At 34.5% G+C, this 24847-nt stretch overlaps 1 protein-coding gene across 1 annotated transcript; it reads right to left on the bottom strand.

Annotated features, from left to right (window-relative positions):
• Positions 1–937: 937 nt before the first annotated feature.
• Positions 938–23813, bottom strand: atl2 (atlastin GTPase 2). The gene is made up of 13 exons (XM_056470981.1): positions 23741–23813; positions 15715–16052; positions 12904–13038; positions 12718–12822; positions 12586–12636; positions 12444–12500; positions 10602–10694; positions 10384–10522; positions 8091–8218; positions 7159–7215; positions 5376–5447; positions 4581–5012; positions 938–1836 (listed from the first exon to the last, which is right to left on the bottom strand). Exons 1-13 carry the CDS (start codon positions 23811–23813, stop codon positions 1717–1719), a joined length of 1800 nt encoding a protein of 599 aa, XP_056326956.1. The 3' UTR covers positions 938–1716.
• Between the last annotated feature and the right edge of the window lie 1034 nt (positions 23814–24847).

Raw genomic sequence — 24847 nt, 5'->3', positions numbered from 1 at the left:
TAACAGATGTAGCCAGTTGAAATATGTCCATGTGGCATATAGACCAATTCAATGTGGTCATGTCATTGGCCCATTATCATTTCCTGCTTGTTATCAAACTTCTTCATAGCTGTAACATGAGGCAATTAAATCATAACTGCATGTTAAAACAGCTTTCATAACATTATTTATGAATATGTGGCTCTTTTTGAATTCTCGGGGCCTACAGAAATTAAATTATTAAATAGATTTAATTTTCAAGCCCAGTTGTTATGAGAATACATTTTTTCTATCTTTAAATGAAACACAAAAAAAGCAATTACAAGACACTGGTTACTTCCTGAATCCCCAACAACCCAATGGCTAGAAGTAGTATATAATATTTATGTGATGGAAAAAATTACATTATCCCTTCGACTTCAAATGAATGCCTTTAGAAAAATCTGGTCCAAGTGGACTGATTACATTAGATTGCTCCATCCAATCTTCATAGAAATATAAAAATATTACTATCTAATTCCCATCCACAGAACAAACATTCTTCAATTTACGACCCATTGCACTCCCCCTCTTAATCCTCTCTTTAGATTCAGAATTTACAGTTGATAATAACCTAAAGTTGAGTGAATAAATAAAGATTTGACCTTCTCTGACCTATGTATATTTAGTTATTGATATTATTTGTTACCATTTTATTGTTACTGTTATTTTTAATATTTTTAATATTTAATATTGTTCATTTTCATATATTTAATTTTATGAAACTTTTAATTTTTTTTATTGTGTTCTGTTGTTTAAAAAACGTTTAGCAAAGGGAAATGTACACTCACTTAAGTGGAATCATTGTACTGTATTTATTGCTACTAATATAATACTAATATAATTGCTACTAAAATAATAATAATAAAATAAAACACCAAAAGCAAGCAATCCCACAAAAATCCAAACTAGTCAGAAACACATTTGACATTTTAATTGTTTAAAAAATAAATTAAATGGCATAACCTTTAAAAGATTGACACTCAAATCATCTTGTGAGCACTCCTCATGCATTAGAAAACTGCTCAGTGAAAGGTGCTCTGAACTTGGAGAAGTACAACAAAAGGCAAATAGGGAGACACATTCATAATAATCTCCAAACGTTTCTGTAAATTAAATCCTCGTATGATCTACAGCTGATATTTGTACACTCATTTACATGCATGAGGCTATTATACAGTCTAAAACAACACTGTACAGAAAGAGGCCCAGCAGAGGGGTGTCTTGGATGGATTTACAACTTCAGCATTCCTTAAAGGCTCTAAAAATACCTCACAAGAAATCCAGCAAAAATGCTAATAGGTTTTTACACCAAGTAACTATGCGGTAGAAGTCTAACTGGAAAATGCTACCAATTATCCACAGAGAACTGGAATTCAACTGTTCAACAAAAGGAAACGCAGTGTCCGAATTAACTTTCAGATTGTAAAACATTTGCCGTGCTTTTCTGAATAATCCCTCTAGCCAAGGGAAATTCAAAGCTGCACATATACCTGATCACTTAAACCTGAATTTAGAAGCATTTGTAATGATGTCCTTTGAGGTTATAATGCAGTTCTGTACGTTGGTGTGTATATTGGTCGGGGTAAATAATGCTGTAAACTTTGGTTAGAGTCTACATGACCAAACATCACAAAAACTACACAATATAAAAGCAGTGATTGTTCAAACACTGGGCAGATAAGGCAGAGCAAACTGTCAGTTGGTCTTCAACTTTGTAGCTTGTGTCACCTGATCTGTTAGCGTGGCTCTTATCGAGTTCACAACAGTCTGTCGGACATTTTCTTCCATGTATTGCTCAGTAAGTGGCTTCAGCACCTAGAATGATCAAAGAATACAAATAATTAATTATATATGAATATATAAATACTTCACATTTGAATGATGCTTTTCTGAACCATTTTTATCTATTGCCAACGGGTTGTTAGACATTTTGTGTGGATGTTTACGGGTTTAAAAAAGTATAGAGAAATTGGCAACTATTTAAATACTCCCCATGGCCGTTATTACACCTGTAAAATATGTTATATGTTATGACTTCAGAGTGCAGTGGATCTTTTATAATAAAGAAACAATCCATGACATTATTGCTAAGTTTTCCGTAAACAGGAGAACTTAAAGGTTAGGATTTTGCTTAAGCCCTAAATGGTTTAATACTGTCATTCCAAACCCATAAGACCCATCATAAATTTGTCTTTCAAATGAATTAAAACCTTTCTGGGTAACACTTGAACATGGTGTCCATAAGACTTTTAAGAAACCTTTATAATCGTGACATGACAATGAACATTTATGCCATTAGCTCAATTTTGTTCTTTTATAATGACATCGTATGAGGCGTCTTTCTTATGACAACTTGATATAAACAAATACAATCACAACCTGTATTTGTCATGACAGCTTGACATTATCAAGACAACATTACTTATCAAATATCTGTCATAAACATGACTGTCACGAGGCCGTAATAATGGTGTCATGAATATTTTTGTTGATATCATTGGTACATCTTGAACTTGTCTATGAGTTAACTGACAGGCTTGGTTGTCTTGGTAATGTTAAGTTGTCATAAGCTACATATACATGCGCTCATATGCAAAAGTTGGGCACCCCTGATCATTTTCAGAATTGCAAGCATAGCCTGCTGGTTGTTTAAATCAGCAATTTCATTTGGATATATTTTATACCCTAGGGAAAAAGCAACATTTCAGTTCTGACATAACATTTATTTAATCAGATGCAATGCGATTTAAGTCTTAACAAAAACAGACAGATGCAAAAATTTGGACACCCCAACAGAATAATGACATCAATATTTTGTGCAGCCACCTTTTGCTGAAATAACAGCCTGTAGACGCTTTTTTAGCAAATATTATATATATATATATATATATATATATATATATATATATATATATATATATATATATATATATATATATATATATATATATATATATATATATATATATATATATATATATATATTAGGGGTGGGCGATATGACCTAAAATTTATATCACGGTATTTTTCATCTTTTGAACGGTGACGGTATAATATCATGGTATTACTTTCAATAGCAAAATAATATACATCTCAAGGAAGAACGGACAAAAGAAAGTCTCACTTCTATCATTCTTTAAAAGTTTTGGTTTGGGTCATTGTAAATGCTCAGTCTCGTTATGAGGAATTCATTTCTCTGTGTTTCTGGAATAAAGCAGGCGAGTCAGCCGCACCAATTTATAAGCAGACAGAGCAGGATTCTCACAATGACCACCAGCGCAATTCCGCTCTTTGTTATGAGCCGTTGTTTCAGTGTAAACTTAGTAAAGGTGAGTTTCTTTGGCGATGATGTGTACAGTGTTAGATTTTATATTTAGCAGACATTTGCGCTGAACACGCGGTGAATGCAATGCATCGAGATTCGGGCACCTTCTCCGAAAACACTCGATTGATCTCAGCTGGCGAATCAACATTTACCTCATGTTATGATCGCTGTCATCTGCGTCATTATTATTATTATAACTTTAAGTGAGGTTTGCAAACCTGTGCACTTTTCACTCTTCAGCCGTTTGCATTTCCTGCAGTAACAAAAGCTCCCTGTTATCTGACAGCGGGAAGCGTTGAGTGACTGACAGCTAAATATACCAATACAGCGGCAGGGTAGAGCGATTCAGCAAGTTTTTAGAGAAAATCAAATTAGATTGCACTACAACCATTATATTCAGACACACAAATGCTCCCAAATATATTATGAGGGCGCATAGATTAAATTTCAGGCGCTCATGCGACCAAAATGGTTGCAATTTCGAGCCCTGTAGTATAAGGACATGTATTCAGACCACAACTGAACGTTTGAAGAAAATTGAATGCCTTATTATTTAGAATTAGCTATTATTGATGTAAATGCAGCCGTTCAAGGCGCATAATTGATTTATTACGGTATTGACGGTATTAGAAAATCCATGTCGTGGCGCAATGTCACACCGGTGATGACTATGACACCGGTGTACCGCCCACCCCTAATATATATATATATATATATATATATATATATATATATATATATATATATATATATATATATATATATATATATATATATATATATATATATATATATATATATATATATATATATATATATATAAGATTAAACTTTATTGTCATTACACATGTACAAGTACATATAAACCCGCTTGACAAACCCGTTCTCAAAGACTTGTATTTAGTCATTACTTGGGTAGCACACATATTCTGAATGCCTTCTGCAGAATTCAAATGAGCAATTTTAATCTAGACTAATTCAGATTAATTCCAAGATTACAGTGAGATTAATCTAGATTAATCTATGCCCACCTATAGTATTCACACGTATTTAAATTTGGATTGTTGCCCTAGAAAATTTGGAAACCCAAGGCAAGGATTTGAACCACTGGTTTATGGGAAGGAATAAACATAAAAGACAGGAAAGCAACTGAAACAACAATGTGTGGGGAAGGGGACAGAATATGGGATGGCCCAACCAACATGTGAAAACACAACCAAGAGGTATAACTCACCTGTACCCACAGGGCCTCTGCTATTAGGTCTATAGTCACACCCACTTCTCGATATTCTCCTGAGTATCTCACATATGACCAGGCACACAGCGACAGCAGAGCCACCCCCATCACCAGACTGGCCAGAGCCGCGATGAACGATAAGCCAATAAAACCAGCCACGGTGGAGACCATGTAGGTAACAAACATGACTGCAAACAGAGTGGCCGGAGTTCTTGCTGCATAGAAAATGTTCTTGCTTTCATTGTGTTTTACAAAATTTGTGTACACTTCATCAAGCTCTGTCTCTAACTGCTCCTGATAGCGCTGACTGAACTCTACACCGCCCATTTTCTTCACCCCGCGAAACTGATCAACTGAGGTTTTCTTAAACTCATCATGATAGCGCTGAAGGTCAACTGGGGCGATGTATGGTTTGTCTCCTCCACACACCTGTGACATACAAACAACAACATAAAATTGAGGCTCATTTTCTAATAACATAAAACATATATTGGAGATATAACTAAACCAAAACAGGCGCACTGCTTATTTTGCGTTATCCAGGCCAAACCTACTATTTTAGTACACTGGCCTCAAGTTATTTTCAGTTATATAGGCTAGCTCATCTCACGTCAGGCTTCTGCTATATTTAAATAGAAATGAGGTCCTTCTCTATCTACAATCCATTAAACTGAATAACCTTGATTCAATGCATCTCCTTGATACAATGATGCATACTCATATTTCCTATGTTTACATGCATGCTTCTGAGAAGAAACAATTAGAAAAAAACAGCAGCAGCAGTAACTCTACCTGCTCCATGGTTCTGTTATAAGTGTCTTTTGCTCCAGCGACAGCTGTCAGGTTGTTCGCTTCAGCAGTTGCCTGAGTAAACGAGGCACAGTACGCATTTAATATCTTCCATATACACTACAGTTCAAACATACTGACACAGCAAGATTCATTCAAATAAATCAATATTCAATAAGAACATATTAAAAATTATACAAAGACAGTTGGAATTTATCATAAGAATTTACAGTAATATTATTAGATAATATTTAATATCACTATTAATGGTAAGATTTTTAAATAAATGTTCCTTTGACATTCTTTTAAAAGAAACATGCATACCATTAATATATACAGTATATTAATATATACAGTATATATATATATATATATATACAGTATATATATATATATATATATATATATATATATATATATACACAGTATATATATATATATACAGTATATATATATATATATATATATATATATATATATATATATATACAGTATATACAGTATATATATATATATATATATATATATATATATATATATATATATATATATATATATATATATACAGTATATATATATACACAGTATATACTGTATATATATACTGTATATATATACTGTATATATATATATATATATATATATATATATATACTGTATATATATACAGTATATACTGTGTATATATATATACAGTATATATATATATATATATATATATATATACAGTATATATATATACACGGTATATACTGTATATATATACTGTATATATATACTGTATATATATATATATATATATATATATATATATATATATATATATATACTGTATATATATATATATATATATATATACTGTATATATATATATATATATATATATATATATATATATATATATATATATATATATATATATATATATATATACTGTATATATATATATATATATATATATATATATATATATATATATATATATATATATATATATATATATATATATATACTGTATATATATATATATATATATATATATATATATATATATACTGTATATATATATATATATATATATATATATATATATACTGTATATATATATATATATATATATATATATATATATATATATATATATATATATATATATATATACACACACACACTTTTTAAAATATTTCCCAAATTATGTTTAACAGAGCAAGGAAATTTTCACAGTATGTCTGATAATATTTCTTCTTCTAGAGAAAGTCTTATTTGTTTTATTTCAGATAGAATAAAATAAGTTTTTATTTTTTAAAACCATTTTAAGGTCAAAATTATTATTAGCCCCTTTAAGCTGTATTTTTTTAGATTGTCTACAAAACAAACCATCATTATACAATGACTTGCCTAATTACCCTAATCTGCCTAGTTAACCTCATTAACCTAGTTTAGAAGTGTCATGAAAAATATCTAGTAAAATATTATTTACTGTCATCATGGGAAAGATAAAAATATTAGCGTTATTAAAGATCAGTTATTAAAACTATTATGTTTAGAAATGTGTTGAAAAAAATCTTCTCTCCGTTAAACAGAAATTGGGAAAAAAATAAACAGGGGGCTAATAATTCTGACTTCAACTGTATACTAAACAGCGCTTAAACAACTATTTTCAACATTTCTTGAGCACCAAATCAGTCCATTATCAAACAATCTCTGCAGGATCATTTGACACTGAAGTTTGAGTAATGGTTGTAGAAAATCCATCTTCATCATATAGGAATAGAGAGCAGCATACCTGCAACATGGATTTAGGATGTGGAAGCTCCTCCCCTTGATAGATTTTGATATATGCCTACAAAAAAGGAATTAATACTGGAATAAACATGGGTATTTACTGAATGTTCTGAGGCACTGCAAAAAGCAAATGTCTAACCTCACAACAACTCTAAGAAAGCTAAAATAAAATGAAACAAAATGTTATTTTCTGACATTTTAACAGGGCTCTCATTGTACTCTTGCACATCACAGAAAGAAATGTTAGGATTCAACTGTTCTTAGTTTTGTTTTTTTACATTTAAAATTTACATTGCATTAATGCAAGCTTATTTAAACTTTAAAGCTTATTTTGCAACGTGTATTTAAGATGGAACAAAGCATTTTATAAGCTGTTGTGGATTATGTGGTTATGTGCATTCCATTACAGCAATCAAAGGAAGTATGTGTATGGTGCATTTACAAATCCATGTAGATTACACATATAAATTTTCTGTGTGTAAATGATTTGTAGCATGCATTTGTAGACATCTTTGGTGGTGTTTTAACTCAATGAGAGAAAAATAAAAATGCCTTAATCTGAAGATGTCCAGCTTTCCTTATGCCATTTTTCAGCTTTAACAGGCCTGCTTTGGCAGAATTATTTTTAATAATCTGTTGCGATAACAAACCAGTGCTTAAACAGGTAGTGTCAAGAACATTTCATGCAGCTTGGTAACGGTTAATAAGCCACTGACAGTTTCTACATGCACCATAAATTTTGCCTTAAGAATTGTTTATGATTAATAACTAAATGAATGTTAATTTCATTTATTATCACCAAAAGACATTCATCACATCATAAACTCTACAAAGAACACCTCAACAGAGTCTCTTCTGTTTAAAGCTTAACACAATTAACGGCTAATCTTATTTGTGTTTACAGCTGCTGCAGCTAAAATAATGGAATCTGACCTTGAAGTACTCCAGCAGATCTCTGCATGTGACTTTGGCTCCACCGATTTCTTTCTCTACCAAGTTCTCTGGTGCCAGCAGTAAAGGAACTAGATTCTGCAGCTCCCTTTTGAACTCATCATCAATCTCTGCAAAAATAAATACATAGAATTAACAAAAAAAACATAATAATATAAATACAGGGTTCATACAGGCACAAAATAATGAAAATCAAGGACTTTAAAGCACTTTTTCCAGCACCTATTTTTATTTTCAAGACTGACACGCAACCTATTGAACACCTAAAATGTATTCTCAGCAATCCATAAAAACATTGCAGAGGAACTATCTAGCAATTTATGGAAACAAAAAAAAACAATTGCTAATAAAATAATTAATACAATATTAATAATTAATAATATAATAAACCTGCATTAAATGTGCTCGTGAATTTTTTTTTGTTGTTGATGTTCTCTGACAGCTGGAAAGAGAACTGAAAATTTGTACTCAAGTAGAAATACTATTACACTGCTAAAATATTACAAATTGTAGTAAATAATACCAATATTAAGTAAACGTACTTTTAGTTTAAAAAAACTACTCGGTGTACTAGTTAGTTAGTTTTGAAAATCAGATTTTCATTACGGCCCTTTTTTTGAGTGTAAACTTGTTTGAGTAGTTTAATAGTTTAAATCACAAGGCTACATTTATAGGAATAGCACGAACAAAGAAAGTATGCTTGATTTTTTCCTTTCATGACAATTAATACATTTCAATACCACTGGCAAAACTACCACATACATGGAGATGCTTTTTGTCCATTTTTTAAAAACATTATTATCAAGCTTCGAACGGTTTAATTAAAGTATATGATGAAAAGGTTGAAACTTATCCTGTCTGTCTTTACAATATGGCCGATTTGTTGCTTAAAGAGCTTTAAAGCACATGGAAACTGAAATGATTTTACAAAGTATGCTGTCAGTAATACAATGATAAAAACAAATGACTTTAGGCTGAGGTATTTGAAATATGCAGTTTTCAAAGCAGTGCAATTTTCCAGGATGTGAATTTCTAAAAGCACTAAGCATTTTAAGCACTAGGGATGCAACGATTATAGATTTTGGTTGTATGATTATAGTCTGAGGAATAATCACGGTTGCACGTTTATCACGATTATGCATTCATTAATTTTAAAACACAATTAGTTTGGAAAAATCACATGAAAACTCCTTATATTTAAAGTGTTACTTATTGCTGCTCAGTAACTAAATACTACAGCACAAAATAATAATAAAACACAAACAATAGTCCATTTCTTTATGGACTTAAAAATAAGTGAAAAAGGAAAATAAATGACAGAACGATAAATAAATAAATAAATAAATAAATAAATAAGAATAAATTAAAATAAATAAAAAATAGTATTTCATCGCCTTGGAATTATAAGGTTCTATCTGAGTTCGGAATTATTTTGAGATATTGAGCTTTTGAGATATTAAGGTTTTGCATTCCATATAGCAAACAGTTTGTGTGTAATATTTTTTTATTAAAAAGTCTTAAAATGTAAACAACTTATAAAAAACTTCCCATAATGTAAATAAGTAGTCATTTAATAAGAATATATCAATAACTAAATTAACAAAAATGTCAGATAGAACCTTATAATTCTAAGGTGACGATTTTTCTAATGTAAATCTAAGCATCATATTAGCCAAGTATTTCCCTTTTAAAGAGAACAAATCAAAGGCTGCTGAACGTCTGTCTGAAAGGCACTTTTGATCAACTATATTATGAACTTGTTTGGTATTTTGTATTGAAGTAGAAATGTGTATATTCCATAGCCTACAATGTATAAATGTTCTTGTCACGTGCACGTCGCAGCATTCTTTCAACTAGGTGCGCCTGGAGTGTGAGCGCATCATGTCAAGTAATTTCACTCCCAATATGCACGTAAGAAAAGAAATAACGAGCTTGTGCATGCAAAAAATGGCCCTTAGTTAATAGCCTAAGCTATAGTTAATCCAGTGTGCCTGTGTATTAGCCTCAGTGTACAAGCTTGGAACTTTAAACTAGCACACAGTTGGCATAATTTTGTTTAGTTGCAGCAGTTTTGTTCGGTCCAGAAACGCAGTGTTGAGAAGCCTTTACGATTAATTAACCGTGACAACTTAAAGTGCAGTTAATAGTAAAATCTGTTATTCATTGCATCCCTATTAAGCACCTTTTGCGAACCCTGTAAATAGAAGAAATAAAAACAGCCTAGAGTTGAGATATCCATGGTCATATCTGTGTCTAAAAGAAATTCTTTATGTACCTCTCAGTCTGCCATCAAAGTGAGGGTTGGTGGCCACCTTCAGACCTGGATGTGGCAGAAGAAAGCAGCCTATGTTGGAGAAACAGCTGTGGATGTGCTTCCTCACATTCTGCAGCTCTTCGTGTTGGTTCTGCTTCACCTTCAGAGCACAAATAAAACAATTCAAACTCTGCTGAACATGCAGCTGCAGTGTTCATCTATTATTAGCTTCATCTTACCTGCAGTCTTCTCTCCAAAAAACTATTCCCTCCTTTGAGCCCATAGTCATGTTCATAGGGGTAACACCAGTCTCTGATCAGAAACAATAGTTTCTGGAACACAGGGGATTAAAGATGTATTAGAAACTAAAGGTCTATTAGTGAGAAGAAGATTGTAACTGAATAGATGCCCCGTTAAATAAGATAAATTCAAATAAATCTGATTAAAAAAGCAAGTTACTATTACAAAGAAATAGTCTAATTAATCAACCAACAATTCTGTCAGATTCTGTAGTAACCCACAAAGCAATTTTGTGTTTAATAGACATTAACATAGATGGCTTGGCTAATACAAAGTTGTTAAAGAAAAAAACAACAACCATACATCTAAGGATTGACTAAAACTAGTCATCAAATAAACAGATTAGACAGACTTCACCGGCCATTATTCAATCCTGGTGACTAGTCTAGTTTTAGACTATTCATGGACATCTATTAGATTTTCACTGACAGCCCAAATTTAGCCTTGGCTAAATCTACCTATGTTTAGACTCTATTAGACTAATTTTAAACACACACACAGAAAAAAAATTGTTTGCTTTGAAATAGTTCTGGAACTGAAAGGAAATATGAATATGATTTTCCCTTTATTTCCTTTCTCCCTCACAGGGATAGCTTCTTATTTAACCATTTAAGGCACAAACACATTCAAATACCCATTTAATCCTTTAAAACAAATGATTAGATTATTCAAACATTGCTGCAATTGCGAAACCTGTTTGCCTGTGTGTCACTTTTTGTCCTGAGCACAGGTTAGTATTGGCCCGTTTCCACTCAGTGATACAGTACGGTACAGGTCACCTTTATCAGGCTTGAATTTCTACTGCTAAGGGTACCAATGGTACTCTTTTGGTAGGCGTGGTGTACGACAAAAAGTTTCTACGTCATTTTCGCTCAAAGAAATGTCAAAGTAAAGCTGTACGGGCCGTTCCCATATAATATGAGAAGCATTTCTTACAAAACAGAGGCTTTATACACATAAATACTTGTGTATAAATGTTTATTACTAACCTTTCTAAGAACATGATTTGATTATAACGGCAGATCAATGATGTGCGAAATAGCCAACTGCAATGTCTGCGATTATATAAAATAAATAAATAAATAAATGCAACATATATGAACACAAACAGACCCTACAGTCTCGTTACCAGTTACAGAAAAACTACACACAGCATACATTTAGTCCTTATTTGGGTTCAAAAACATGCAACATATAGCCCAGTCAGTGCAAACCTCTCATCTGCATCTTTAATCTTCACCAGCACAAGTAACCTAAAGGTATTCCATCATTCTGAGTTCATAATAGTCCAAAAGGTGATGATAATAGTTAAACATGACAGTTTGTTCATGTTTTAGTTTGCTGAAAGAATCCTCTGCTCCTTTGTTTTTCCTGCTTCTCCTTTGTTTTTTCACACTTCACTCTCGCGTTTGTCCATTTCTGAAAGGATCGGATGTCAAAAGCACTTCAATAATCACACGCACGTTAATATCATCAGCTCAAGAAGTTAATTATTTCAAATATAGACACGCGGCTCGGCACACAAGAAAGCGAAACCACTCACGCTTCAGACGGCCTTGCAAAAAACTACAGGGCACAGGGTAGATTATGTGCTTTGTTGCTGTTCATCAAGACAGCAACAAGGGTTGTTTAAGCTCGGATCGACCAGGGCCCGTTATTATATGTATATATTATTACGGCTTAATGTCTCGACTGTGTATTTAAAAAAGTATCACTAAGTGGAAACAGGCCATATGGGGTCCACAACAGGTACTCAACACGGAAATTATCAGCTTTATTACCTGAAATGGCTTCTCGAAGATCTCCTCCATTGCAAGTCGACCATATTCTGTGAAAAGCTATAAAACACACATGATGTTACAGTCCTACATACACAGTACTAACATACTACTAACTAATGATGTACACTAATAAAGTTGCTACCTGGAGATGCTGCAAATCATCTTCTTGGATATTCTGAGAAAGATTATAAACCTAAAACAAACGAGATCAATAAGTCATTTGAATTCCATGAATTATTCAGTCCTTGAACACCACTGATGTGTTTTAACGCACCTGCACAGAGCTGGTCATGGTGCTTAAAGCAAAAACAGTGGCACAGTCTTTGATAGTGGACTGACTGTCAAAGGCTCCCTGAGTGTCCACCAGCAGCACAGCCACCTAACATCACAGAGATCTGTGTAATCACTCAGTCAACATAACTTCACGGCAACATAAGCCTTTAAATGAATATCTATCCACCTTAGTTCCATCTTTCTTTTCCACAACAAACACTTCGCTCCAGGCCTGGATTCCTGTGGTCTCTCTCTCACAGCCTCCTCTCCAGGAGAAACCGGTCAATGGCTCATCATCTCCTCCCATCCATGACTCAGCTGACTACAAAGAGACGAAAGAAATTGTTCATGTGAATGCTCTAAAATGAATGTAATAAAACATGTATGCTCACATTCATGTGACCTAGCTGGTTTTCAAGATGCAGGATGCAACCCACAAGTTAAGGCATGCGAAAGATTGGAGTCATCAGAAACCTGTTCTCAGGAATGATAAATCAGATAGACTTATTCTTAACTGATGTGTTGGAGGAAACATCATAATGCAGAATGGTAGTTGAACAGTAATTTTACAGTCTTCACAAAAAAGGCCAATACATGTTTTTTCCTTTTTGTGATTATTACGATACGAATATGTGGATAACATTAACAATAAACGAATAACATTTTAAATAATGGGTCATTAGTTAATGTATTTACTAACATGAACTAATTATAAACAATCTTGTACAGCAATTATTAATCATAGTTTATAATTTACTAATGCAAATAATTAAAATCTAAAGGTTGTTAGCATTAGTTATTGCACAGCAGGTTAACAGAAACTAACAATGAACAACCTTATTTCCATTAACTAACATAGAAAAGATGAATAAACATTGCAATCAGTTTTGTTCGTTGTTTGTTCCTGTTAGTAAATACATTGGCTGTTTCTCAATATGCGTTCTTCAGTGATCTTGCATCCTTGTGTTCTCATGTAACGTCATCATCAACTGCCGAAGTTCAGTTAAAAAACTCAAGACCGCAAGAACGGAGGACATGTGAAAGTTCTCGGATGTGTTCTTGATATCGAGGACACACCGATGCAGACTTGAGCACCGAACTCGCTCGAGAAGTCCCAGAAGATATTGCAATGGGTTAAAGGAGGTGGGAAGTGCAGCATTTAATATAGATTTATTAAGTTCAGAGATATAACTTATTTATGTCTGGAGTTTCCCTAAATGAGAAGTTGAAAGTAAACATTAAAATGAAAATCTTAATAGAGACATAAACACATTAAAGCCTGGTTTATACTTCTGCGTCAAGTGATCGGCGTGACCTACGGTGCAAGTCTTGCACGCAGGCGTACATTTATACTTTTGCGCGGTGTTTCTCTTGCTCTGCAATACACTTCCGAAACGCTAGCTGGCAGTAGGTGTCTATGTTTCTCTGTGTCGAGTTCCTTCGCTGGTGTTTTGTTTTTTCTGAACGCTTCCTTAATGTACAAGTGGCTCAAATTTGCTCATTTTGAGGCGTGAACCGGCGGACGTGCAACAACTTTAATCATAAGGTAAACACAAAACAGCAGTCTCCATCCAGAGCTCCTTCACGGGACTCCACACTTGTGAACACCCGCTGCATCACACTCACGTGGCTCTCACCTCCGCCCACACTGGTCAGCGTTACCAAGCTGACCAATCACAGAGCTTGCGCTACGTGTACACAGACCCATTTTTTGAAAGGTGCCTGTAAGTGACGGCGAGGGGCAATGCGTCCACGCGTAGGCTGCGCCATAGCATACACGTGCGCTTGACGCAGAAGTATAAATCAGCCTTAAGGGTGTTTATTTGCTGAAATTTGTATTTAAATCTGCTTTATTTCTATCGTGCAAAGTATATTTGAAAGGCTTTTGTGCATGTTAAATGTATATTGAAATAGGGAAAAACAATAAATCGTTGTATGAATAAATAATTTTCAGTTTTAAATAATTTTCAGTTAAAAATGCGTGCAGGTCATGTGACCGTCAGGAAGAACACAGCATCTCATTTCTCACAGGAGGCATTCCCTGTTCCCTAAGCACATGAGTCTGTTCTTTGCGTTCTTGGAATTGAGAAATAGCAATTAATTAGTATTAACTAATGGATCATTATTTTAGTGCTAGCCATTTACTCTAAGAGGTTTGAGGAATTTTATTCATTCATTATTTTCATTAATTCATTCAGCAAATGCTTTTATCCAGAGGGACTTACAAATGAGGGACACAACAAGGGATTTATATGAAAGTGGCAAATTATTATGAAAAGTGCTAATTATCATGAATTGTGAACCAAAAAACTAAGATGTGGATTGGCAAATTAGGGACTACATTTACACTTTAACAACAACAGAAGAGACTTGAGGTCCCTTGATAAATATTGTGAAGACATAGTTTAGCTTATAAAAAAGACAAATATAAGGAATTGACATTTTACCTTAAATTTTTTATTTTTTTATTAAAGTATACAGCATGTGGACCTTCTTTACCATTTTTGTAGCAGTGTGTAGTAAAGCTTTAGTATAAAAGAAGAGCGTTAACATTATAAAATGAAAAGTAAATTCAGTTTTTTGTGTGTGGTTGTAGTACACAACACTATAAGTGTTATAAAGGGAAGTAAAATACATCTTGAAGTGGAAAATGCACACACACACATATATAATGAGCAGGAAAAAAAATGAAATTTTTACTGCCCCTCAAATGGGTCCATATGTTTATGGGTTTCTTTGTTTAAGACAAAATAAGATATTTTAAACAATGTTGGAAAATGATAGCTAATGACATCCAAAAAAAAATAATAAATAAAATAAAAATCAATTAAACGATCGGTTTTCAACATTCTTTAAAATATGTGTTTTTGTGCTCAACAGAGGAAACTCAAACTGGTGTTGAGGAAGAATAAATTAAAAACATTTTTTTAGGGTGAATTATCTTCATTAAATGAATTAATGATATAAATTTAATTAATGAAAGGAGATTCATTCTAACCTGATCATGCATGTAACGCAGCATGAAGTCCAGTAGAAAAGATTTGCCCTTGCGGAAGGCACCGGCAACAGACACCACAACCACGTTGAGATCCTTAACATGTTCCTGCATCAGGATTTTTTCCAATGCAGCAGCATCCAACTCAAACTTATGATCGTTTTCATTAGTAATTACAATCTGGATGGGTCGAGCTCCTTCTGGAACTGGGTCCTCCTCCAACTCGAGCTCTTCAGCTACAGCACATGGTGCCACACCGTTAGTATCAGAGCTCAACTCCTCCAGTGTACTCAACGCCTGAGCTGGGCTGATGAATGGGACATCTTCCACCCCAGTCATATCTGTAGCGGAAAGGGAAAAAATATATCAAAAAATGACATGAAAACTACTCAGGAAATAGTTAAGGATATTCGGCTTTCGAATTAAATTTCAGGATCCACCTAAACCATCTCACATTGCTCTAACTCAAGAGCAAGGTGAGAGGGAGTTTTTTTTTTTTGCCTCTCTCTCCTGAAATGTATCCTATTTCCTGTTCCACCTCCTGTGACCTGTCTTCCCCTGGAATTGTGATGTTTGTGTATGGTCGGGGGGGGTTCAATTTTACTTGCATTTCGTTGCCTTGTACTTGTACATGTGTAATGACAATAAAGTTGAATCTAATCTAAAAAATGCACTATAAACAGGTCCAGTTCATTTCCCTTAAAAAGTGAGCTTCACTTTTGAATGTACATGTCTAACTGTTCAGTGTTTCAGTAGATTTGCAAAAAATGCTGTTCACTAATAGGAGAGAATTGGTATTTAAATATCATGATCTTCATCATGATCACATTTTGACATCATGAGACCCACATGACAATAAACACAGGCCTAATTTCATCTTCATGTACAACAATGCTCTAGCTTATCAAGGTCGCATCATTAGAGAAAGATTATTGGAGGCATGGGTACCTCAAATCGAGTTGCCAGTACTTTCTACGGTGGGTGTGACTTTGCCAAGTACGATGTGATTCTGGATTAACACCTATGTTAATCACCCAACTGTAAATTATTCCCAAAATCAGAGGGAAATAATAAATGATAACAATCATGTAGAATTATAACCCTAACACTAAGCCTAAACTATAAACTATAAATTTATCCCTTAATTCTGATTGCAATGTTGTTCCAGGATCAACATAGAAGTTGATCGAGGTACATGTCCTACTTGAAATCACAGTAACTCACTTTCTTCAGACTTGAGACATTGGCATTTTTCATTGTAGTATACCCACCACTTCCTCATGCTTCCACCAAAATGCCCTACTTTTATGATATAATATCACTGTAGCATGAGTTTCACATTTCCCATAAATTTCACCAAAAATCCAAACATCCTTAAGTTTTTGTGAGTACTAGTGTATAGATAAAAATGAAAACACTGTATTTAAACTAACAAAAATAAAATAGTCAAAAGCTAATTCAGTGCATTAATAAATAATTTAAGAGTACTTAAGCATTACATAAAATAGATTTTCTACACAAAAATATGCATTTTATAGCCGATTTGACTATTCAAAAGGTCATACATAATCACTACAAGCTTTTTTGTTGTTGTGCAAGGGTTTGTGGGCAGGAATGGGCAAAAATACACTAAAATGTATCTTAAAATAAACTTCTAAATACCTCAGTTTTACACATATCAAATAAACTTCCAATACAGCAGCCACAAGTGTCAAAATAAAATACTGTATTTTGCATTTTGAAATACTACAAAATACCTTTACAAAGGAGCATGACATTCTTCACAAACCTTCCATCAATAGGCCTATTCAATAAATCCACTCAGCGTTAAACTGACTTCCTTGTAGGAATCGCCATTGTACTTGTTTTAATTCACCTTAACAGCTTAACATAGAAGTTCTAGTAAATTTAAAATTCAGCCCAGTTAATGTAGGTAATGTCTTATTTTCTTACCATCTACATCATCAGCCATATACCCTGCAGCCCAAGACCAGTTACTCACTGAAGCTAAGCAGGGCTGAGCCTGGTCAGTACCCTGGACGGGAGACCACATGGGAAAACTAGGTTGCTGTTGGAAGTGGTGTTAGTGAGGCCAGCAGGGGGTGCTCAACCTGTGGTCTGTGTGAGTCCTAATGCCCCAGTAAAAGTGAAGGGGACACTATAGTGTCAGTGGGTGCCGTCTTTCGGAAGAGACGTTAAACCAAGGTCCTGACTCTGAAATCCCATGGCACTTCTTGTAAAGAGCAGGGGTGCAACCCCGGTGTCCCCTCCCAATCATCCCCATCCACGGAATTGGCTCTATCACTGTCTCTTCCCTCCACCAATAGCTGGTGTGTGGTGAGCGCACTGGCGCCGTTGTCCTGTGGCTGCCGTTGCATCATCCAAGTGGATGCTGGACACTAGTGGTGGTGTGGAGAGACCCCCCTCATGATTGTGAAGCGCTTTGGGTGTATGGCCATACACAATAAATGTGCTATATAAATACACATTACATTACATCAGCAATCCATTTAAAAACGACTATTATTTGTGCAGTTTTCTCATTCTCCCAAGAGTTTTTAAGTTCTTCTTTAACGGAGAGTCTCAGTTTATCTTCTTAGTGAACACAAGTACACCATCGTGAGCTGTTATATATTTCTAAACTTCCTCTGCATTTCCACCTGCAGCACTGAGACTGAGAATGATGATGTTCTGAAGGTTCCTCAACCTGTTTTTGGACTTATTTCATCTCATATCTTAAGCAAAGATGCTAATGCATTGTACACTATAATGCCATTATATATAACTAGTCTTAGCATTGTGCAGTATACCGTTTTCAATGATTGTGGACTTGCTCCCAAACCTACCCCTGCAATTGATCAGTTATTTTCTTCATGTGTGTTGCATAATTTCATTCATACTCAAACCATTGACCACCATCTTCAATATTAATCTGTTTACAGTTCTGATCTCAAGCCTAGGCAAATAACTGAGAAAGCACCAATCAGAGGCAGCATATTTATGATGTCATCATGTAGACTTCTTCCAAAGTAGTTAACCGTTTTTTACAAATCAATATTACAGGACACTAAAGTCTTGTGATACAAAGTATTAACCCATTTTCATTAACCCTATCAAATACAAAATATTATTTTGTATTTGAAATACGTATTTGAAATACTCGCATCATAAATACTGCCCATCCCTGATTGTGGGTAATAATGGGTAAAACAATGAATTGATGAAAATAAATCCATTTACTGAGAGACACAACTCATCATAATGTTTTTTTAACATTTACAGCTTTGCTTTTCAGCACTTCACTAGCAGCTCATTACTGTGGTCACTTTCTATTCCAGGAGTGTGGGTCTCTGTTCTAACCCCATGCACTTTACCCATGAGCTGCGATAAGCCTAGATCCCTTTGGCCACAGGGCTAAATTTGGTAATTTTTGTCCTCAAGTTAAGACACGTGTAACACAAAACAAACACCCTCTCCCCTTCGCACTAGTCTCCTCAGGCTCATGGCCAGCTGAACAGAGCCCCTGAAACAAAGTCAACTACTGTCAAGGACATACTGGACGGGACACTTCAGTCAAAACTCCTTAAACCTTCTGAATTTTGGGTCACACGTACTTCAAAGCAAAAAAAAAGTACTAAAAGTAAAAAGTCAATAATTGTAAATTGTTATTGGTGAAAACAAGACAAATCTGGCCACAGAGGCTTTCATTTAAAACGGAGCAAATCATTTGAACGGAAACACACTTTCCTCAATGTAAATTTTTTAAAGCGATGCTTAACCAATGCAGAAAATTAGGTCTCACACATTGTTGATCTCTTACTTTTGTATATTGTATTACTGTATAGTATTACAGCATTTAGTAATTCAGTGTAATAGAGTAACAGGCAGAACTTTACATGATACAATAAAATACTTAAATAATTCAAATTTATGTATAATGTGATTTTTAATTAGCAACATCTTCAACAGCTGTTTATTGCAGTCTTCAGATTTTCAGATGAGAAGTAGTTCCATGGGCAACATGGTGGCTCAGTGGTTAGCTCTGTTGCCTCACAGCAAGAAGGTCACTGATTTGCGCCCCGGGTGGGTCAGTTGCCATTTCTGTGTGGAGTTTGCATGTTCTCCCTGTGTTCATGTGCTTTTCCTCCGGGTGCTCCAGTTACCCCCACAGTCCAAAACCATGCAAATTGAATAAACTCAACTGGCCGTAGCGTATGTGTGTGAATGAGTGTGTATGGAATTTTCCCAGTAATGGGTTGCAGCTGAAAGGACATCTTCTGCTTAAAAAAACAAATGCTGGATAAGTTGGCGGTTCATTCCGCTGTGGTGACCTCTGATGAATAAAGGAACTAGAAAAGCTAGTCCATGTTTTTATGACTTCTAGGCTGGACTACTGTAATGCACTGTTTGCTGGCTGCCCAGCAACCTCTATTAACAAACTTCAATTAGTACAAAATGCAGCTGCCAGAGTTCCAGGTCTAGAAAATTTGATCACATCACCCCAATTTTATCCTCCTTACACTGGCTGCCTGTTAAGTTTCGCATTGAATTTAAAATATTGCTTCTTACATATAAAGCTTTAAATAATCTAGCTCCTGTTATCTAACCAATCTTCTGCTCTCGCTACAATCCAACTCGCTCTTTAAGTCTCAAAACTTAGGGCTTCTGGTAGTACCTAGACTAGCAAAGTCGAGTAAAGGAGGTCAAGCCTTCTCATTTATAGCTCCTTAACTCTGGAATAGCCTTCCTGATAACGTCTGAGGCTCAGACACACTCTCCCAATTCAAACTAGATTAAAGACCTATCTGTTCAGTAAAGCATACACTTAGTGCACCCACTTAGGGGGCTTCCACATAGGATCTGCGTCTAGTTTATATACACTATGAACAGCAGCTACGCTAATTATCTTTCTTTATTCTCCATTTCCACCTGGGGATACTCTTCCCGAGGCCCTCAGACTATGCAGAGTAACTGATTCGATCCAAGACCAACGACGAGATGATCCCAAGGTTTCCATATCCTGGACCAGGCCGTATCCTGAGCAGCTACTGTGGTGGTCATGGAAGAGTGGAGAACATGAGACTGATTCCTGTGACGCTCCAGAGACAGACGAGGTCTTCACTGAGGCCAGCTTCCAGCCTCCGCCACTGAGACTGCAGCTCTGCACAAGACGTTTGGCCAGCGGAGAAATTAAAATGGTCATGCCCAACTGAGTCTGGATTCTCTCAAGGGTTTTTTTTCTTCACTTCCGCCATTTAGTGAAGTTTTTTTTTCCCTCTCCGCGGTCGCCACTGGCTTGCATGGTTCGGGATCTGTAGAGCTGCGCATCGTTGGATTTGCTCTTCAGTGTTTGGACTCTCAGTAGTGATTATTAAACCACACTGAACTGAGCTAAACTAAACTGAACTTAAACACTACAAACTAAACTACACTGTTCCTATTTACTGTGACCTTTTATGTGAAGCTGCTTTGACACAATCTACATTGTATAAGCGCTATACAAATAAAGGTGAATTGAATTGAATTGAACTAAAATGAAGGAAAATGAATGAATAAAGAAAGTAGTTCCGCATGTAAAAGGGTTTTTAAGACACTGTGGTTGTTTTTATTTACACACTTGTGCCATCGAAGTGTTGTGTAAATGCATTATTACACTTCTAGCACTGCAATATGATTATATATCAGCCTGTAATCACATGGGCCCTCTCACCATCCACTCGCTCAAAACCTATTTGAGTTTCTAAACAAAAAAGACGACGACAAATTTTGGAAACCAGTGAACACTCCATAATGTTTAAAATAACACTTCCATTAAGGTTTCAAAAACTCAAAATAAAAACTATTTCTTAGGGCTGGGTGATAAAATAGATATCGGACGCCATTGTCAATATCGATAATAAAAGTTAGGTATGAAGTTTCGATATGAAAGCTATAGTTTTATTAAAATGTGTCTGCTGAGCGCGCACCTTGGAAGCAATGCCAATAAGCTTAGGGTGTCAGTTTGTCATTTCCAATGGAGGCGCGCGAGGTGCACATGGTACGCAAGCGGCACACACGACACGCGCATTTTCCAGGTACACCTAGTTGAAAAACATCTAAACTTTTCAGAATGACGCGAGTGCACCGTGATTCATGCAAGTAATACTAACCAATCTGCTTCACACATTGTATGGAATATACAGGTTTCAGTAATAACGACATTAACTAATTACCTGAGACAAACACAGCGCATCCGAACACAGCAGAGTACTTTTCTCCACTTGCATCGGAGCTGCAGCAATGATTTGTCATTTGTAATCCTCTAAGAAAGCGGTCGCCTAGTTAAGAGAGATGCTATAGAAAAATGGTAAAAGCACGCGCTTGTCACTTCAGGTCAGAACAACATATGTGAAAATGAGTGCTGTATAGCAGCAGTGAGGTGATTGTAAATAAAAAAGGATGTGGCCAGAGTGGCTTTTTGGTTTCTTTTCTTGTGTATCCCAGCCACTAGCTCCCATTTGAAAGACTTTTTAGCATAGTGGGTAATAGTCATTCAACTTCACATTGCACACACTTTGTAACATTTATTTATCTAGTTTGAGTCTCGTACCACATACGTTTATTTTATTATATAGAGATCAGATATTTTTTTTATATTTTTGTTTTTGACAATAAAATTATTAGCCTTAGTAATGTTGGTAAAGTTAAAAAAGTGGGTAAATAACAAAAATCCTAATATTCTAAATGTATTGTTAAAAAATATTCAACAATTATTGAAATCAGATGATACGAAACATGATATTGTGGTAATTTTTGTAATATTGCCCAGCCCTACTATTTCTAGCAATACATTCTCTAAAAGTTGCTGATAAATCATTTAATACTTTTTTATATGTAAAAAATGAAATACCTTTGTTTAATACTACCAAGACATAAATCTTCTATCTCATAAAATTCTATCGGTTTGCTTTAAATTCAACCAATAACGGATACAGTAAAACAAGCCATTAAAAAGACAAATATTATAGACCACTAACTAGAGGACAGACAACATATCAAACACAACAACCATCTGCTCATTATCAGTTCATAAAACAACTGATATGTTTGCACTGATAAAACGTAACTTATAATAATTGGTCTGCACACTTTGCAGCACGTGTTGATCTTCTGGACACAACAGCCAAACCCTAAGTCAAAGTAAATTTACATGGCAAATTACCCTGGTTAATTCTGTACTAAATACACAAGGGATACAGGACATCCACCACCCTAAAGCTTAAGAGAACAAACAAGGAGCGTGAAAACTCATGAAAGACAGACACAATACACAAATTCAAGAAAAAATGAGAGTGAAGTGAAGTGAAAAACTTGTACATCTATTCATTAAATGCGGGTGAGTGTTCTGAGGCGCGCGAGATCTTTGAAGATCTGTGACCGCGTGTAAAATCATTGCGCGCGCACGAACATAAAGCAGCAGCTGAATTCAGCGATAGAGCAAAATAACAAAATAATTAAATGAAATTATCCCACTGTTGGGGTCAAATACAGCCTCATAATGTGGGTTAAAGCAAAACATTACGAAAGACTCGCAAGTTTGCAAGGTTGCCAATTAAGCAATCTAATAATAGAAAGCATAAAAATAACTTAAGAAGTCCCCGGGAACACTGGCGTCAACCAAATAACGTGTTGAGAATGTTTGTATCACGCATAAACCGTTAACGTCATGTGTCAATGACAGGTATCTGAACTCTCTGAAGCGCGTCTCACGAGGCTCAATGCTGCCGCAAGTAAACAGAGCTAACGTTAAACGTTTTATAAACTCTCAATTTTCAGCCCTCGGGCACGAGGCCATGCGCTTTGTGGTCCGAATTGATTCACACCTGGTTTAAAAAGGACCGTGACCAGAAATAACACGAGTTCAAGTGCCGTTTTCAACTTTTAACGTGTCAACAAAGCGCCAAACCAACAAGATGTTACCGGTAAAAACAAATATGGCATTGTGAGAAACCGACGTTACAAGTATTCGTGTATGAAATAAGGTTGTCACCTTCACCAAAGTTGTTGAATTTATGTTTTCGTCGAAGGAATTGCCGATTCCTCGGTCCGCTGTCTTCCGCCATCTTGGTTCTGTTGAAACTTTGTTGCGTGACGTCCGCACAGCCCTGATCTCACATACTGTACATATCAACTTCATGCACTCATTCAGAATGTTTTGTACACAAAGGAAGGTGGTTCTATCACTGTGTTTGGCAAAGAGAAATAAATTTGTTTCAAGAGCTGTTTACAATATATGTCTTTATAAAACAAAAAAGAAATAGACTCTATAAACTGTCTGCATCTATGATGAATGAAATAACTATTGTGACACTGATAATGCGACTTAGAGATGAGGTGATTTCCTCAAATCAAGCTTTTTAAAGGAAACATGCGGGTGAATATTCCACATACATAATATATATATATATATATAATATATATATAATATATATATATATATATATATATCTATATATAATATATCTAATATATATATATATATATAATTATTATTATCTTTTTTTTAAGCCATAATTATTAGCCCCCCTGATTTATTAGCACCCCCTATTGGGAAATATCTAAAAAATAAAACAAAGAGGTGCTAATAATTCTGAAATTAACTGTATATACACAGTGCTCAATATAATGGAGTACATTTCTCATCTATTCTCAGTGAATATAGGCAATGTATTTTGGTGAATTTAAACAAAACAGATTTATTAAACAGATATATTTATTAAAATAATATTTTAGTCACCAAACAATTAGAAATTGAAAGATAATACAATTAAATTCTTAAATCAAGCAAATACTGCAAAGAAAATATATATAGATATATATATATATAATATAGTATATATATATATATTATATATATATATATATATATATTATATATATATATATATATATAATATTATATTACAACCTACAAAATTTCAACAAAATTTTTTCCAAAAAAAACAATTTTTTTTTCCCTCTTTTGACAATTGTATTTAACATATTTATTAATATATAACATAAATTTGGGTGTACTGTTTTTGGACCGTTTATTGTATGTTTTTTGTTAGATAAACTCCAGATTTGGCTTCAGTACTGACTAATCTAATGTATGTGC

Source organism: Danio aesculapii, chromosome 13 (genome assembly GCF_903798145.1).
Source record: "Danio aesculapii chromosome 13, fDanAes4.1, whole genome shotgun sequence".
Lineage (NCBI taxonomy): Eukaryota > Metazoa > Chordata > Actinopteri > Cypriniformes > Danionidae > Danio > Danio aesculapii.
This window is presented reverse-complemented; position numbering and strand designations above follow the sequence as displayed.

Bases quoted from the DNA above. Each gene is read 5' to 3' on its own strand.
- atl2 (XM_056470981.1), bottom strand. From the start codon at position 23,813: ATGGCGGAAGACAGCGGACCGAGGAATCGGCAATTCCTTCGACGAAAA. The intron at 13,039-15,714 runs GTTAGAATGAAT...GTCTCTTTGTAG, and splicing joins TGCGTTACATGCATGATCAG to TCAGCTGAGTCATGGATGGG. The intron at 10,523-10,601 runs GTAAGATGAAGC...TGTGCTCTGAAG, and splicing joins TTTTGGAGAGAAGACTGCAG to GTGAAGCAGAACCAACACGA.